Source organism: Megascapheus bottae, chromosome 3 (genome assembly GCF_031878675.1).
Source record: "Megascapheus bottae isolate mThoBot1 chromosome 3, mThoBot2.hap1, whole genome shotgun sequence".
Lineage (NCBI taxonomy): Eukaryota > Metazoa > Chordata > Mammalia > Rodentia > Geomyidae > Megascapheus > Megascapheus bottae.
Genome location: NC_143511.1, coordinates 84,687,088 through 84,704,790, shown reverse-complemented (window position 1 = coordinate 84,704,790; position 17,703 = coordinate 84,687,088). Strand labels below are relative to the sequence as shown.

The 17,703-nt window shown below is 50.5% G+C and overlaps 1 protein-coding gene across 7 annotated transcripts in view; it reads right to left on the bottom strand.

The window, feature by feature from the left end:
• Positions 1-17,703, bottom strand: part of Lrsam1 (leucine rich repeat and sterile alpha motif containing 1) — a 33,451-nt gene that overhangs the window by 7,478 nt on the left and 8,270 nt on the right. For all 7 annotated transcript variants that reach the window (XM_090330666.1, XM_090330665.1, XM_090330668.1 and 4 more), the window contains 13 exons: positions 17,480-17,564; positions 16,888-17,009; positions 15,392-15,482; positions 11,805-11,935; positions 10,319-10,348; positions 9,783-9,905; positions 9,537-9,676; positions 8,758-8,802; positions 7,621-7,691; positions 5,247-5,346; positions 2,936-3,023; positions 1,990-2,064; positions 165-245 (listed from right to left, as the gene is read on the bottom strand). In XM_090330666.1, coding sequence (XP_090186792.1) covers positions 165-245; positions 1,990-2,064; positions 2,936-3,023; positions 5,247-5,346; positions 7,621-7,691; positions 8,758-8,802; positions 9,537-9,676; positions 9,783-9,905; positions 10,319-10,348; positions 11,805-11,935; positions 15,392-15,482; positions 16,888-17,009; positions 17,480-17,564 — 1,182 coding nt within the window. The remainder of the gene's footprint in view (positions 1-164; positions 246-1,989; positions 2,065-2,935; positions 3,024-5,246; positions 5,347-7,620; positions 7,692-8,757; positions 8,803-9,536; positions 9,677-9,782; positions 9,906-10,318; positions 10,349-11,804; positions 11,936-15,391; positions 15,483-16,887; positions 17,010-17,479; positions 17,565-17,703) is intronic.

Here is a 17,703-nt window from a genome sequence, read left to right as displayed (position 1 = left end):
GTGGACTGGGGCCTCGGCAATGAAACCCTCCTTCCTCTGACCCTCCTGCCTAGCACCAAGCCTCCTGGGAGCCCTGTCCTGGTCACTGCAGCCGCCCAGGCTGAGGAGCAGCTACCCTGGGGCCAGGAGGGAAACGGGAGGGGTGCAGGGGGAGCCCTACATACCTGCAGCGCCTCTGTGTCCAGGGACTTCCTCTTTAACTCCAGCTGAGTCAGCTGCAGTAACTCAGTTTCTATTAACCTAATCTAAACACAAGATGAGACAGGGGTTTATTCGCATTAACCGGGGTGCAATTTTGTGCTGCTGCCCTCTGGTGGCCAGAGGGAGGTCTAAGAAAGCTTTCTGGGGGGCGTTGGAGGGGAACTTGTAGGACTCCAGAGGAGGTGTGAAAAGAATCTTCTTTCCTGGCTTTGGCACCCCGGGACATGATCAAGAACCTAGCATAAGGCTTGTCCCAGGGTGGTTCCAAGTACAGGCATGTAGGGTAGGAGGGGGTTTCTTCTAGAGCCAGGGAGAGGGGAGGTCAACGGAGTGGGGGGTGTGTTTGTGTGCATGCACGCGTCTACTGGGGCTTGAACTTGGAGCCTAGGTGCAGTCCCTTAGGTCTCTTAGCTGTTTTTCTGAAGGCGAGTGTTCTACCACTTGAGCCACTCCTCCACTTCCAGCTTTTTGGTGGTTAACTGGAGATAAGAGCCACAGGATCCTCAGAGTAGCCAGGGTTATAGGCATGCATCACAGGGCTGGCACCATGAGGCCTTTGACCATCAGCTTCTTTTGCCTCCATGTTGCTGTCCCGGGATGGGTTGGGGTAGGGTGGGGGGCAGAGGGCCATGGAAGTGACTGAACGATGATAGCATGGATTTATGAGCAACCTCTGTGTGCTGCACCCCCTCCCTTTTTTTTTTGCCAGTCCTGGGCCTTGAACTCGGGGCCTGGGCACTGTCCATGGACACTTTTTGTTCAAGGCTAGCACTCTGCCACTTGCGCTGCAGTGCCACTTCTGGCTAATTTTCTGTGTATGCGGTAGTGAGGAATGGAACTCAAGGCTTCATGAATGCGAGGTGAGCACTCTACCACTAGGTCACACTCCCAGCCCATGCTGTGAGCTTTATCTGCAGCATTTCAGCAGTGCTCTGGCTGTGAGGATGTCATTGAGTCCACAGTACAGGCAAGGGAAACAGGTTCAGGGAGGTTAAGTAACCTGCCCAAGGACACAGAGCAAATAAGTAAGTGCCCTTTTCTTAGGCTCTAAGGGGCCCACACACCTGAAAGGGGGGTCACCTCACAGCTGGGGGGGGGGAGAGGTCACACCCAACACAATGGTCTGCTCATGACTTTGGGGCCTCTTCCATCTGAGTCCCCTGGCCATACCCACCCTTGGTCAGAGGAATGAGCTTCATGTCCAGCAATGAGGGATTGAAATTTTTAAAAAGTTAAAAAAAAAAAAAAGTAAGTTGGCTAAGATCAAACACAAAGAGAAGGAGAAAGAAAACCATGCAAAAATATGAATTGGAAATGGGATGGGATGAGCGCTCCCATAGCCTGGAAGCTCGGCCCCAGATGCACCCCACTCAACAGTAGCACCCCACACCGTGTCCCCACTTCCTTTGACCCCAGCTGCCTGCACGCAGAGGCCCCGCCACGGTTCTACAGCAGAGTCCAACAAGAGTGTGACTCTCGAAGGTAGAGATCCACCGCCCTGCTAGCTGCGGCTCAGGGAAGCTTCAAGCTCTTGTTCAGTTGCTTGGCGCAGAGCCCATGGTCCTGCTGGGCCAAGGCCAGCACAGAGGCTTCCTGTGGTCACCCATGCCCTGGCCAGAGAACAGGACACAGCGGCCAGGCCAGGATGAGTGCCTCTCCAGCCCCTCACCAACACCCCGGCCCTGGTGCTCCTGAGGAGGGAAAGGAGCAAAGCAGGCCCCTCTGGCAGGCTGGAGAGCCAGGGTCTCAGCTCTGTGACTGCTGCCAGCACTCCATCCCGGCACTCACCTGGTTCCTGATCTGCCGGTGCATGAGGTCTTTCTTCACCTGAAGGGCTTCGAATGCAGCCTTCTGCATGGCACTCTACAAGAGATTGCGCCCAGGTTACTGAGCCCAGGCTGTACTCCGCGGCCTTCCCTGGAGCCAGCTGGGGATCAGATCTGCATGTACCAGCAGAGCTAATTCCTATGTTTAAGACAGAAACTACTGGGTACCAGTGACTCATGCCCATAAGCCGAGCTACTCTGGGAGCTGAGATCTGAGGATAGTGGTTCAAAGCCTTCCCAGATAGGAAAGTCTATGAGATTCTTATCTCCAATAAACTACCAAAAAGGCCAGAAGTAGAGCTGTGGCTCAAGAGGTAGTACACTAACCTCAAGCAATAAAGAAGCTCATAGATAGTGGCTAGGCCCTGAGTTCAAGCCCCAGGACTGGCATAAGAAAAAAAGAGAGAAACTACTGTCTAAATTTCAAAACAGTGCTTAATAGTGCTTAGTCTAGGCTGATTCCAAGCCCCATTCAACCACACTAGCTAACTTCTGCTTACTTCTACTGCTACCATTTCCTACTTGAAGAAGAGGCTCAGAGCTGTGCCCGGCAGACTGGGACACACTGTCCACCACACAGGGGGTGCCCCAACCTGCTTGTGTGGGGTCTACTGGGCCCCCAACCTTTCTTTCATCAGAGGCAAGAACCTTTCTGAGTGACAGATGTCTCTGACAAGGTCTACAGACATCATATCAGTCACTTGTGGGAGAACAGAACGATTGGGGTAGGGCCAGGAGACCCAGGGGGACAGGGAGAACTGTTTTTCTAGGCTCAGGGCCCAGACACCTCTGGGTATCTTGGTTTCTCTTGTCCTTGGATCCTAATGTTGGCACATTTCCAGCTTCTCAAAGCCCCTGGGTCTTCTACAAGGTCAGGACCCTGTCGGGCACCCTGGCCCGAGGCTCACCTCCTGTAAGATCTGGCTGATGGCTTTGTTCTGATCCATCTGCTGCCACGACAGAATCTGCTGGAACCGCTCGTCCATTTCAGCCATGCTGCCAGAAAGACAGCTCAGTTACTTAACATTTCCTGAGCACCTGCTATGTGCTAGGTGTCTTTAGAGACTAAGATAATCATTTATTCACCCAACAGTACTGCCAGAGCTCCTGCTGGGGGCGAGGCCTCAGCTGGGCAGACCTGGAGTTTGAGTCTGGCTGGGGAAGGGGCAATGGTGCTGAGAGCTGGCAGAGACTCCTGGTCCTCTGGCTCAGATCCACTGAACCCCGCAGTAAAGGTCACTTGAGGTGGATGCCTGGTCTCTGCGCCCCCCTCAGGGGCACCCCCTAGCTGCCCATGAGTCAGTGGGCGGGAGGAACGTCCCTGTGTTCTTGGCTTAGCCCTTTAGAACGAGGCTCAAATATGCTCACACTTGAGCTTTGAACTTGTACCTGTTTACGGGAGCTGGGGTGCAAGCTAAGGCTCACCAGATCCCACAACAGTTCCATGGGCAGCTCCTGGAAGTCACCTTTTTTTTTTTCCCCCTACTGCTGGGGTACTATTGTTCTTGTGCTTTGATGCTCAAGGTTAACGCTTTAACTTGAGCCACAATTCGACTTCTGACTTTCCTGCTGATTAATTAATTGCTTAAAAAAAAAAAAGTGTCAGATTAGTCTGCCCAGGCTGGGTCTGAACCATGATGCTCAGATCTCAGTGTCCTGAGTAGCTAGGATAGTAATCCCCGCTTTTCTGATAAGAAATTCACAGCTGCCAGGTATGGTGGCTCATGCCTGTAACCTTAGCTACTCAGGAGGCTAAGATCTGAGGATCAAGGTTCAAAGCCAGCCCGGCTATATCTAAGGCAATATCTAATGTTTTGAAATTTTATTTTGCCTCTGTGTGGAAAAGTAGGAAAAGACAAATATTACTACCCTGCAGGAAATACAAACTAAAATAAAACTATGTATCCCACAGGTTTTATACTTTTCTGGGTTCATTCTGCATGCATTTTCTCTGTATTTAATATTTAGGAAAATCTTTATGGTTCTACTTAATGTAATCATTCAGTTTCATATGATTCTTAAGTGTCAATGTATTGGCATAGGTAGATATATAGTTACAGGAAATGGTGCTATAACACATAGTTAATGTGGGAAAGGGACTTAGAGAAGGTTATTTATGACGTTTATAATTCCTGTATAATATACTAAAAGCTGAAGATAATCTGTTTGCTAGTGTGATATACTAAGTTCTTCAGAAAATTGAAATAATAAGTAATATTCAAATAAACACAGTCAAAAGTGAGGTCCAAAAAAAAAAAAAAAATCCCAGGCACAAAAGGACCTGAGACTCTTATCTCCAGTTAACCTCTAGAAAATGGGGAAAGTGGGGCTTGGCTCAAGAATAGGGTGGCAGCCTTGAGTTGTAGAGCTCAGGGACAGTGCCCAGGCCCAGAGGCAAGGCGGTAACTTTGAACTGAAGCACTCAAGGACAGTGCCCAGGCCTAGTTCAAGCCCCATGACCCACAGGAAAAAAAAAATAAATTCACAGGTTAGGGAGCAAAAGCAAGTTGCCCCCAGGTTCACAGTTAATGAGCAGAGTCCCCCATGTCTGGCTTCTGAGCAGCAAGTCACCCATCAGGAAAGCAGGGACATGCCAGAGTCTGAGGCACTCAGGAAGCTAGCCTGGTACCCAGGAGGGAGCAGCATGCAGGGCTTCGAGAGCATGATCTGAGCAGCTAGGCATCAACTGAGCTTTCTCCCACCGCTCTGTAGGGCATCTGGAACCTTCCCCAAGCACACAGGGCTGTGGTGAGCTCAGCAGTTTGGACCCCAGAGTGGCCATCTGCACAGGAGCAACTCTGCCTCCCCCAGCACATAACATTCCCAACCTGTGCCCCCTCCATGGTCAAGAGCACCCCCACTTGGCCCCACTTGCCTCCCTCAGTGTGCTCTGAGACTCTTGGAGCCTGCTTTGACTACAGAAGGGAATACCAACAACACTGGCCCGCACAGATACGCCAGGGCAGCCAAGCCCGGGGCCTGGGCCTGCCTCACAACATATGGAGTGCATGAGACAGGAAGTGGTGGTCATCTCTAGGGCCAACCCAGGTGTGGGGTCCCACTAGAAAAATCTGGAAGGCCAGGATCACTTGCTTATAATAGCTTTGTGAGGCTGGGCAGCCAAGGGCATGGGCCTCTAGCACCAGCTCTCAGCCCAATGTTAGGGTCCTGAGGTGGCTACCTACAGCTCACCTGGAATCCCGCCTGGCCCCCCCTTACCTGGAGCAGGCCTGCTGGACCAGGCTCTGCCTCTGAGACTCATAGGCCATCTGGATGAGGCGGCTCTTGCAGCTTTCAGTCAGCATCTGCCTCATGGCGGCTGCAGACAGGTGGGATGGGCAGATGAGAAAGGGACATGCAGCAGGACTTCCCCTGCTGCCAGGGACGGGACTTGAGGCTTTCTCTACTTGCCTACCTGACAATCAACCTTAAACAGAGGCTCTTTTTAACTATAAAAGTAACCTAAGCTTGGAAGGCTGGTCAGTCATAAAACACCAAACAATCTTCCACAACCCTGTCACCTAGACATATTATATTTTGATATATGGTCTTCCCGTCCATTTTTTTTTTCTTTTCTTTCTTTTTTTTTGTGGGTCATAGGGTCTGAACTCAGCCTGGGCACTGTCCTTAAGCTCTTCAGCTCAAGGTTACCGCCCTACCCTTGAGCCAAGTCCCACTTCCCATTTTCTAGAGGTTAATTGGAGATAAGAGTCTCAGTCTCAGGTCCTTTTGTGCCCGGGCTGGCTTTGAACCTTGATCCTCAGATCTCAGTCTCAGGAGTAGCTAGGATTACAGGTGTGAGCCACCTTGCCTGGCCTTCCAGTCAATTTTTATGCATGTCTCATGCATCTGTAAAAATTGATATAAAAGAGCCAAGTACCAGTGGCTAGCCTAGCTATTCAAGAGGCTGAGATGGAAGTTTGAAGTCCGTAAGACTGTTATCTCAGGGGCCGGGAGTTTGACCTAGTGGTAGAGTGCTTGCCTAGCATGCACGAAGACCCAGGTTCGATTCCTCGGTACCATATACATGGAAAAAAACCAGAAGTGGTGCTGAGGCTCAAGTGGTAGAGCTCTGACCTTGAGAAAGTTTAAGGACAGTGCTCAGGCCCTGAGCTCAAGCCCAGGACTGGCAAAAACAAAAATAAAAACAAACAAACAAGCACACAAAAAAGACTGTTATCTCCAATTAACCATCAACAGGCCAGAAGACTGGGAGAGAATGAGGGAAGGGGTGACATTGTTCAAAAAGAAATGTACTCTTTATCCCACTTATGTAACTAACTCCTTTATACCTCATCTTTATAATACCACTAAAAAATAGAATAATAAATTTAAATAAAAACTTAAAGCCATGGATAATACATTGGGTTGCTTTTCCACTAACTGAAGATGCAGTTTACAGGACAGCCCAGCAACTGCATGCTTTCAACTCAGGGTTACCACTTCTACTTTTACTTCTTTTTTGTGCTGATCCTGGCACTGTCCCTGAGCCTTTCCACTGAGGGCTGCCTCTCTAGCACTTAAGTCACAGCTCCGATTCTCGCTTTTTGATGATTACTAGAGATAAAAGTTTCATGGACTTTCTTGCTTAGGCTGGCTTTGAACGTCAAGATTCAGATTTCAGCTTCCTGGGCCAAGAGTTTGGCCTAATGCCCAGGTTCGATTCTTGGGTACCACATACATAGAAAAAGCCGGAAGTGGTGCTGTGGCTCAACTAGTAGAGCTCTAACCTTGAGAAAGCCTAAGGACAGTGCTCAGGCCCTGAGTTCAAGCACTCGGACTGGCAAAAAAAAAAAAAAATTCAGATTTCAGCTTCCCGAGTGGCTAGGAATATAGGTATGAGCCACCAGTGCCTGGCTATCTTTGGTTATTAGTATTTTTTTTAATTTTGGGAGGTGAATATCATGCCATTGGGGTTCAAAGCCAGCCCAGACAAGAAAAATCCCGGTGCTTTTCTCTACTAATGGCTGGATACCTGGAGTCTCAGCGAACAGGCGAGAGGACACACAGCTGGGTGCAGTGTTGGGAACTATGATCCCCAGTAACACAGGGAAGCTCAGGCTAGAGGACTGTAGCCCAGGCTGGCCAGGGCACCAAGTCAGACTCACTCTTGAAAATAACCAAGGCAAAATGAAGTTGGGGATACAACTCAGGTGATAGCGTGCCTGCCTCACCAGCTGGAGGACCATGTGGCATCTGGGACCCTTGGGGCATGCTGGGAAGGGGTAGAGTGTCTGGGAACCGAGAGGGACTATCCTCAGCTCTTGATGGCCAAAGTCAGAGCAGCCAGCTCTGGACATGGTCAGAGATGGCCAGCATGGCCCCAGTGTCGTCCTGATGTCCTGTGAGGTGGAGAGGAGAGTTGTGATCCCCCATCTTATAGATAGGAAAGCCAGGGGCCAGCAATGTTTCTCTGGTCTCATGGCTGGAATGTATCGAAGCCTAACCAATCCCAGAGCCAAGCTCCAGCCGGGACTTGCCCACTGCTGCTCCCCTCTACCTGTGGCCAGCTGAGAAGGGGCTGCCTACCCCCCAACCCAGTCGTCTTAAGTGTTGCCTGCAGGGCACTCAGCCTCTCCAACTCATAACTCACAGGCGATCTCACGGCGCCGCAGGTTCTCCGTCTCTTCTTGCGTTATGGACATCAACTGCTCCATTCTTATTCTGGAAAAGAACATCCACCCTAGCATCTGCAGTGGCTTCCCACTGCTTGCATGTTCCCTTCTCTAGGAAGCCCCTCCTGATTGCCACAACATGCTCCCTAAGAGCCCAGGACATGGCCCAGGTCACATGGGGCCTTGATGGCAAGAACGCCTTGTCAAGATAACTACACACTAAGCAAAGTGGCCACGGGAACCAGGAGTTTGGCCTAGTGGTAGAGTGCTTGTCTAGTATGTACAAAGCCAGTATCTCATACACAGAAAAAGTTGGAAGTGGTGCTGTGGGCTCAAGTGCTAGAACACTAACCTTGAGAAAGCCCAAGGACAGTACGCAGGCCCTGACTGGCAAAAACAGCAACAAAAAGAAACAAGCAGAGAAGTGGCCATGGATACCCAGAGCCTGTGCCCGCAAACAGATGGGAAGATGTGGAAGACAGCCAGGTCTCTTCAGTTGTCACATGGGTTGAAATGGAGAACACCAATGGTACATGCCTATAATCCCAGCTCTCAGCAGGCAGCCATCAGGAGGATCACAGTGTGAGGCCATTTCCATCAAAGAGATCTCAAGATCTCATCTTACCAATGAGAAAGGCTGGGTATGGTGTCATGCACCTGTCATCCCAGCTCCAAGGAAATGTGAAAAGGAAGATCACGGTCAGAGGCCAGCCTAGATATAAATTAAGTCTGTATTTGGAAAACAGTCATACACCTAGGCAGGAGGCAGAGACCTGGGATCACAATTTAGAGTCAGCCCAGGCAGACAAATTTGAGAAACTCTTATTTGCAGTTCACTAGCAAAAAGCTGGAAGTGGACATGTGGCTCAAGTGACAGAACACCAGCTTAGAATAAAAAAGGTGCATGGGAGCTTGACACACTGTGTTTAAGCCCCAGTAGAGGCATCAAACAAAACAAAACGAAACGAAGTAAAAACAAAACCATAACAGTAAAAGCAAAGAGGACGTGGCTTAGCAAGTTCAAGGCTCTGAGTTTATAAGCAGTCACTGCTTATAATCTTATGTCCTCTGAGGAGTGGCCTCTGCACAGTACAGCCCCAGGACACAACTCTTACCTCTCATTCTCCAGCGACTTCAGAATCTCAGAGCTTTTCTTCTGCCTGTGGAGAAACCCATAAGAGACCTCTGTGGTCACAGAAGGCCCTTTCCAACAGCACTGCCCCCACCCGCTGTCTGGACACACACAGTGGATCCCAGCCCAGAGCGCTGTGGTCTCACGTGACTGGGGGTGTGGGGGTGGTCATCTTGCATCTCACCGTGAAATAAAAACAGAACAAATGAAACACTCCTTGGGCTATTTGTGCAGTCGATGGGAAAACACACAAAGTGCTTGGCAGTAAGTTCTAACAAATGGTGGCCTTCCTGACTCCTGCACATCTTTGTCATAGACAGATGACAGGGATGGAAAGAAGCAAGCCTGGAGGTGGTGGGGACAGAGCTAATGCCAATTTCTGGAATCTTCCTGCAGTGGTCTCCCTAAATAGGCCTTCTCAGGCTCCTTGAGGCTTCTTGGCCCCAGCTTAGTGGCTGCTACCCTGAATACTATGTGTTAAACTAGATCTTACTACAGGGTGAATGGCTGACTTCAAGTAACAGGCTATTCAGAATTCACAATCTCAGGGCAGGACATGGCCTAAGCTGCATTGTTAAGCCCATTCACTTTACAGAACCCAGAGGCTGCTCAGGCCCTGTTGTCTCTAAGGTGCTGTACGGTAGCACCAGCCTGGACTTGGGCAGTGGACGACTCGGCAAGTACCAAGACCCTGATGCAAGGGTGGTGAGGAGCACTGTGGGGGGCGTCACGGCCCCAGGCCAGGCCAGGCCAGGAGCTGACCTTTGGTTGTCTTGCAGGAGTTTCTGGATGCGGCTGGCAATGGTCAGCTCTGTCTGCTTCAGCTGTTCCTGTAGCCGCTGTCGTTCTGCATCGAGGTATCGCTGGTGCTCACTTAGTCCCTGCTCCAGCCGTGTCTGCTCCTGTAACCGAGGCAGGGACCTGAGTGCTGGGACCCACAGTCTAGCTGCCGTACAGGGCCCCCTGTCATTCTGCCTCGGGGCCTTCGCTGGCACAAGGGGCACCAACCTCCTTGACGGTCTGCAGGATCTCATCCTTCTGGCTGTGGCTCTGCTGAAGCAGCTCAGCGTGCTGCCGCTGCCCTAGCTCCAGACGCCGCTCAAACTCCAGCTTCTCCAGTGCCTTTTGCTCCTGGGGGACCAACACCCATGCCCTTCACCTCTGAGCAGAGCCTGCCAAGAAGCTGCTCTCCATACTGGCACCAATGACGTACGCCTGTAATCCTAGCTATTCAGGAGCCTGAGGTCTGAGGAGCACTGTTTAAAGCCAACCTGGGCAAAAATCCTTGAGATTCTTGTCTCAAGAGCCAACAGTGATGCTGTAACAGGCTCAAGTGGTAGAGCACCAGCCTTGGGCAAAAGAACTAAGGGTAATAGCTAGACCCAGGCCCTGAGTTCAAGTTCTAGTACTGGCAAAAAAAAAAAATCAAAACAAAATAAACTGCTGTAATCCTTTGCATATCACCTTTATTATAATAATAATAAATAAAAGCTGTTCCCCAGGAGTATGAAGCAAAGTTACAGAATAAGAGACTCTTATCTTACCTTCCGCTTTTCATAGTCCAAGAACCTATTCTGGGGGAGAAAAGACAGAGGTCAGGAGAAGGCAGCTGCTGTGGTTCTGGCTGGCTGAGGGCAGATCACGGGCCCCCAACTGCTGCACTGGAAATGGGGAAATGGAAGGATGAAAACTGAGGGCCCCAGGGTGAGGCCACCATGGGCCCAGGACAGCCCTAGAGAGGCAATGCTGTGCAGGCTCCACTCCCAGATGTCTGCAAAACCCACTGCAGCCACCAAACACTGGCACACACAGGCTGTGTGTACAGATTCCTGCAGAATGAACTACTGCACAGCGCAGACTGCAAACTCAGATGCCCACCAACAGGCCTCAGCACAGCAAGTGATGCCCGCGATAGTGACCACGCTTATCAAGTATGAGAGTCTTCAGTTTTCCTGATTCTTCCCCAATTTCCGTTGTCATTAGTTAGCTGGGGGTTCACTAGGGACTCATTCCTATAATCTTAGCTATTTAGGAGGCTGAGATCTAAGGACAGGTTCAGAGGTAGCCTGGGCAAAAAAGTCCATCAGACTCTTGTCTTCAATTAACCACCAAAATGCTAGAAGTGGAGCCAAGTAAGAACATAAGGCCCTGAGTTCAAGTCCCAGTACCAACACAAAGAATGAGGAAGAGGAGGAAGAGGAAATACAAAGCATTCACATAAACAGTGAAAGCAGGAAGGGAGAAGGGAAGAGCCAGAGACTGGCAGGAGAATCAGTGGGAGATAAAGCCAGGCCCACGGGCAGCTGACATCTCTGCCCTGTCCCTGTGGCACCACCCCCACCTAGGGCCAGCAGAGGGCCTGATGTGTGATCCTCAGGTGTGGCCATTTGTTGTAGACATAATCCTGCTTCTTAGGAAGCTCTGCCCAGCAGAAGAGGTAGATTATCACTGGTGACTTCACAGTCAGTCCTTGGTACAAGGTGACACTGAACCCTATAAAAGCAGAGTAGGCAGGGCAGCCAGCTGGGACTGGGGCTTCTAGGGGATGTGAAGGGTAATCTTGGGGAGAATTCCAGACTCAGGGAACCATTGGTTCAAAGGCTCTGGTGGAAGGGGCGTAGCTGGCTCAGGAACAGAGAGACACCCTGGGCCAATGATGCTCTCCGAGCTAGTGTCTGAGGCTTCCACAGGTGGTCCTATAAAAGAAGCTAAGTCTAAATGCAGGATGAAGCCTCTTTCTATACAATATATGCTACTAATAACAGTAAAAAAAAATCCCCCAAACTCATGTCTACCAAAAAGAAAGAAAGAAAGGAAAAAAAAAGCTAAGCCTGCTGGACTGAATGGAGAAATTTTTGGGTACAGCTATGAACAGGTCATGCCCCCCCAATACACACATTGACATGTCTACATACATGCACGCTCACACATGCAGGCCCGTCTGTGCATGTGCACCCCACCATGCATGCTCACAGCAGCAGGCACGTCCTTGTGCCTCTGCACTCACAGCAACAGACAGGCTAACCTCACCTGCCACTCCACCTCCTCCCGGGAGACCCTGTCTGTGGGCCCATCAAGACTGTCCTGGGAGATCTCAGCTCCATTTGGCTCCAGAACTGGCAGCAGGTACTGAGAAGGGGGGTAATATTCCAGCCCCGACTCTGCAAGAAACAGACACAGGCTGCCAGGGAGACCCCCCCTGCCCCGCCCCACCGCCCCACCTCCTTCCTGCTCTCCCTGGAAGCTCTGGCCAGCTCAGTTCTGTGTGCACTCACTGCTAGCTGGTCCTCGGGGCCCACCATGTGCTTACAGGTGTTAACCTAGGTCAGAAGGTGGCAAGTGCTACATGTCAGCTGATGTACAGGTGGGCATCTGTCTTTCTGAGAACCCGGAGCTTAGTTAGGAGAGAAACATGAGCAGGGAAATGACTTTGCTAATATCTGTGTGTGTGACATCTTGGGCATGAACCTTTCTCCTCCGATTCTGACAGTTTCCTCCTGCATCATTTGTAAAGGGCTCATGCTCTACACGTTTTTTACCGCACTGTTTGGTTTTATCTCTTGAGAGAGGGTTTTGCTAGGTAGCCCAGGCCTCAATCTCTTGCCTCACCGGTTGAGTGAGTGCTAGGATTATAGGTATGTACAACCAGGTCTAGCATTGTTTGCAATTTTTTTTTCAGTTGTAAGGCTTGAACTCACAACCTAGATGCTGTCCCTCAGTTCTTTCACACAAGGCTGCGGCTCTATCACTTTGAGCCACAGCACCACTTTCTGGTGGTTATTTGGAGTTAAGAGCCTTAGCCAGGCACTGGTGGCTTTATACCTATAATTCTAAGTGTGTGCAGGAGGCTCAGATCTGAGGACCAAGACCAAGGTTCAAAGTCAGCCAGGGTAAGAAAGTCCAAGAGACTTTTATCTCCAATTAACCACCAGAAAATGAGAAGTGGAACTGTGGCTACAAGTGGTAGAGCACTAGCCTTTGAGCAAAAGAACCCAGGCATGGCACCCAGGCCCTGAGTTCACAACCACCACCACCACCAACAACAACAACAAGTGTTTCACAGACTTTCTTGCCTGGGATAGCTTTGAACTGTGGTCCTCAGATCCCAGCTTCCTGGGTACCTAGGATTACGGGCGTGAGCCACTGATGTCTGGCTGTAACTTGTAATGCTGTTCATCGAGGGGAAAGAGTTTTACACTTGCATGCAGCTAGTTTCTACACCCCACTTTGGAAGGGTGAAAGCAGGCAACTCACATGAAATGCTAGAAATAGGCAGTCTGCTGTCTACACATGGAAAAAATTCAAAGAATCAGGGAAGCCACATTAAACTATGATCTAAGAGAATGAAAGGCATGTTTGCAAAAGGGAGTTCTGAAGGTCTTCTGATCTTGGCTTTACTACCTGAGCTCCTCTGTGTAAAAGGATTAGGATTGCTAGACGGATGTGAATGTGTACACATTCCCCCAGCTCAGAAAGAAGAAAAGCTCTGCGATAGAGTGCTTGTCTAGGTAGCACAATGTGCTGGGTCCAAACCCAATGTCACAAAAAGGCAGAAGGAAAAAGAAAAGCCACAGACCTTTTGCGGTGTGTGGTGTGTGTGTGTGTCAGTCCTAGGGCTTGACCTGCTATCCCTAAGCATTTTTGTTCAAGGCTAGTTGTAGCTTTTATTGTAGCCACTAATTTGAGCTTTTAACTCCCATTTCCTGCATAGAAAACAGGAAATGTTTTTCTAATTCTCCCTACTCTACCCTGTTATATATTAAAATAAATCCTTGCTAAAACTTAAAAAATACTACTCTGTACATCATCTTTATAACAACAAAAAATTAAAATAAAATCAACATGAAAAAAAAATTAAAATAACAAGGTCTGTTGTTTATCAAATTGACTTCTTTTTTCCACCCTTGCTAGGAAGGAGCCCAGGGCCTCACACTTGCTGGGCAAGGCCTCAGCACAGAGACATCCAGCCCCCATTAGCAGAATCATGAAGACAACAGGGTTAGCCAAGCGGAGAGGAGAAAGGTCCTCAAGGGATGGAAACACAGTTCCTTACTGCATTCGACAACTGCACATCTCTTAGGGGACAGATCACACTGTGCTATGGAAGGCATGGGTTAAAATGCCACTAATGGTAGAAGAGAGGTTTTGCTTTGATTACATCTCATGTATTAACTCAATGGTTAATCTTGTCTGAGAGCATCACTTAAGTGGTGGAGCCCCAGTCTAGCGAGCATGAGGCCCTGTGCTCAAGCTCCAGTATCAAACAAAACAACCCCCATCAAAAAAAAAAAAAAGGGCTAGAAGTGTGGCCTAGTGGTAGAGTGAGTGTTCGCCTAGCATACACGAAGCCCTGGGTTCAATTCCTCAGTACCACATACACAGAAAAAGCCAGAAGTGGCATTGTGGCTCAAGTGGCACAGCACTAGTCTTGAGTAAAATGTGTCCAAAGACAGTGCCCAGGTGCTGAGTTCAACTCCCAGGACTGGCCAAAAAAAAAAAAAAAAAAGGAAAACTAAACAAAATCCAATCAAACAAACATGGCTACTGCTATTATTATTGTTTTTGTTGTGGTGGAGGTGGTAGTAATGAGATTTGAACTCAGGGCCTTGAGCTTGCCAAGAAGGTACACTCTATCATTTAAGCATCACTCCCCATCCCTTTCGGCTTCAGTTATTTTCTTGAATAGGGTCTCTCATTGATGCACAGACTGGCCTGGGCCACAATCCCTTTCATTGGTTAAAATGAAGTTTTATTAACTTTTTGTCTAGGCTGATCTCAAATTGTGATTTCCAAATCTCTGCCTCCTAAATAGATGATGTTACAAATGTGACTAACATGCCTGGCTTACTTTTATTTTGTTTTGTGGTGTGGGTCTTGCTCCATTCCCTGACCCACCTGCATGGTGTGTCCAGAGTTCATTATTCCCCACACGGAGATCCAACTATCATACACATATCACAAAGGCCATTCGTCCCATTGCTTCCTCATGAATCAGATGACTTTGTGAATGTGTGGGTTCCGTTCTGAAAGTTCTGCAGACACAGGACACTCAGCCTGATTGGGTGTGCCATGCCCCTCTGCCGACCTGGCCAGTGGCAGCCTCAGGTTTAGCACTTGCTGACTTGCCCCACCCTTCTTCAAGTTCAGGCCACCATCATCTCTCCCTGCATGATCCAGTGTCCTACCCAGCTTCTCATCCTTCATTCCCCTCTCCTTACAGAGGCTCGGAGACCTTTGAGACAGCAAGTTTCCCCTGGCCTCCATCCTTCCTCCCTGGGCTCTGGCACTCCCTTCTCTCTGTCACAGCTTGGGCTCCTTTGTTCCCCATGGCCTTCCATATGCATCATCTTCTGTTCACAGCTGCTCTTTCCCAATTCCTAGCCACCCCTCAGGTGCCAGCCCTGCTCTTTCTCAGGTGGGCCTTCCCACCGGAGATGTGCCAATGTCCCGTCTCCCGAGCCTAACCTGTGACTTCATTTCCCTGTGTGGCCATTCGGTGTGTTTGTTTTGCCAGAGCCTGAGCTCCAGGCAGGCAGGGCTGGCAGCCCTCCGGCCTCTGCTGTCCCTGGCCTGGGCAGCAGAGGGTGGCTGTTGGGGGGCAGGTGGCCTGCTTTTACCTTTGCAGAGAAACTGCTGCACGGCTGCAGTGCCGGCGCCACACACCTCCTGTGGGGGATACAGCATGGACGAGGCGTCGAGGCTCAGCGTCTGTGGACACAGGGACTCCTTACTGCCTAGCATGACCATAAGCCATGCAGTTTCACAAGACAGGACGAACCGGTGCTGCCTCCCAATCAAACTGACCTCACCCAGGTGGCACTGTCAGCAGCATGTAAATTTTACGTAGCTAAAGCCATGTCAGGTTTAACTTCAGTTCCTAAGCCACATTTTAATGGCTCATAGGTGGCCACTGGTTTCTTGGGGCCAGCACAGATGACAGAATGTGTCCATTACTGACCAGAGGCGTGATCCAGGCCTGCTCAGCCCAGCCCACAGTGGGTCCATGAGCTGCCCCAGTCCCAGCTTCCCCAGCTACCACACAGGCAGTGTCACCAACCTGGAAGACTGTGTAAGGAAGTGACAACATTTGGGTCCACCTGGCATTCTGTGTGACCACTGATTTGGACAGCACAGTCAGGACAGGACATTGCCATGGACAGTACAGAATGGACTCCTGTTGGCCTGCTTGCAGCTGCCCTGAGAATCCTTTCTGAGGCCGTGCCCTGGCAGAGGCACCTTTATGGAGGCTGGCCATTTCCCCTACTGTCTATGTTTACCCCTCCCCACTCCTGCTCAGATCTAGGGGCAGAGAGGTAATCTACTGGAATGCCTGGCCAGATTTGATGGCGATGTCCCCACTCCAGCTGTGTCCCCACTCCAGCTGTGCAGAGGTGACAAGCACGGGGGTGGACCTAGACAGCCTTGCCCAACACCACATCTATGACTCTTGCTGTGTAGACCTGGGAAAAGCCCCGCCCACAGTCTGGCCTCAGTTTCTCGTCTGCTAAGTGGCACAACAGTATCTGCGTCACAAGATTGCAGTGAAGATTTAGCAGGCTAACACAGGCCTCGACTCAGTAAGCACTGGATGTTAGCCACCTTCCTACGGAGAACAGCCTTCTGCAGGATCCCGTGTCCCCAGAACCAAGTGAGCCTGTCAGCACCTCCTCCTGGGCTTCCACAAATTTCACCTGTATAAGCTGCCCAAACCATGCTGTTCATTATGGCGGCCTGAGCTGAACATACCTCGTGCTCTGATGACATGGGTTTCTGGGCTGCCATGCCAGGCACAGCTCCCCCCACCCCGCCTTCCTTCCCTCCCCATCTCCCTTCCAGCTTCCTAGGCTTCCTAGGCTCCTGAGCTCCAAGAGCAGCACCTTCTGAGCACCTTGCTTCCTTCCCCAGTGTATCCCATGCTCCCCAGGCAGCCTCTCCTTGCCTGGGCTCCCTCTCCTGGAAGTGCGTGTTGGCCATGTCCATGCCTGTCTCATTCCTCAAGGTCTGGTTCAAAACACCCCTGCTTACAGCTGATTTCCTGTTCACACATCTGTCTCTGAGAGCTCCTCAGGATCCCTGGGACCAGGCACCCCGGGGAGGATGGCCCCACACTCACCTCAAGGGTCCGAATGTGTGCGAGCATCTGGGGCAATCTCTGAATCTCATTTCCACAGATGTCAAGAGTGCGCAGGCTCCGAAGCTCCCCCACGGTGTCCGGTAGTTCCTTCAACTTGTTGTCTAGACAGATCCCAACGACAGAACTCAGCATCCTGGAGTCCTGCAACCAGCCTCCCTGACACTCACAGGCCTGGAGGCAGGGGCAGGGAAGTCCAGCTACCACTTACTGTCCGAATGACTTTGAAGAACTGGTTATAGTGCCCTGAATCCCCATTTCTTCATCTTACTATAAGATAAAGCCTCAGCACGGAGAAGGGGCCCCTGATGCGCTGGGCAATGGCTCTCGGTCACTCATTCCACTCTTTTCCATCTGTCCCTCACTTGGCCCAGTTGACCCTGCTGACTGCCCTCCTCCCACAAGGCCCTAAGCAGTCAGGGAACCCTCTGGACCTATCTGTCTCCTAGCAGTATGCCTGTCTGGTTTGTAGCACGGCCCCCATACTCAGTGGCTCAGGGAGTGCCTGCCTGTATGGTTCTTGGCTGTGTTGGCCAGGAGCTGTACAAAGGGGCAGGGCTTTCTGGTCACCTACCTTTTACATTGAGGGTCTGGAGCTGGGTCAGGTTCCCAATGGAGCGTGGGAGATATGTCAGTCGATTCCTTTCTACATTCAGTACCTGAGAGAGAAAGCAATGGCGTAGGGAGCAGACGGCATTAACTTCTGCTGTGCCCCTCACTCCTGTTTGGGACCAGCCTCCATCCACTGTACCCATGTTCCTGTGTATGGGGCTGGGACTCGGAGCCTTGGGAATCTCA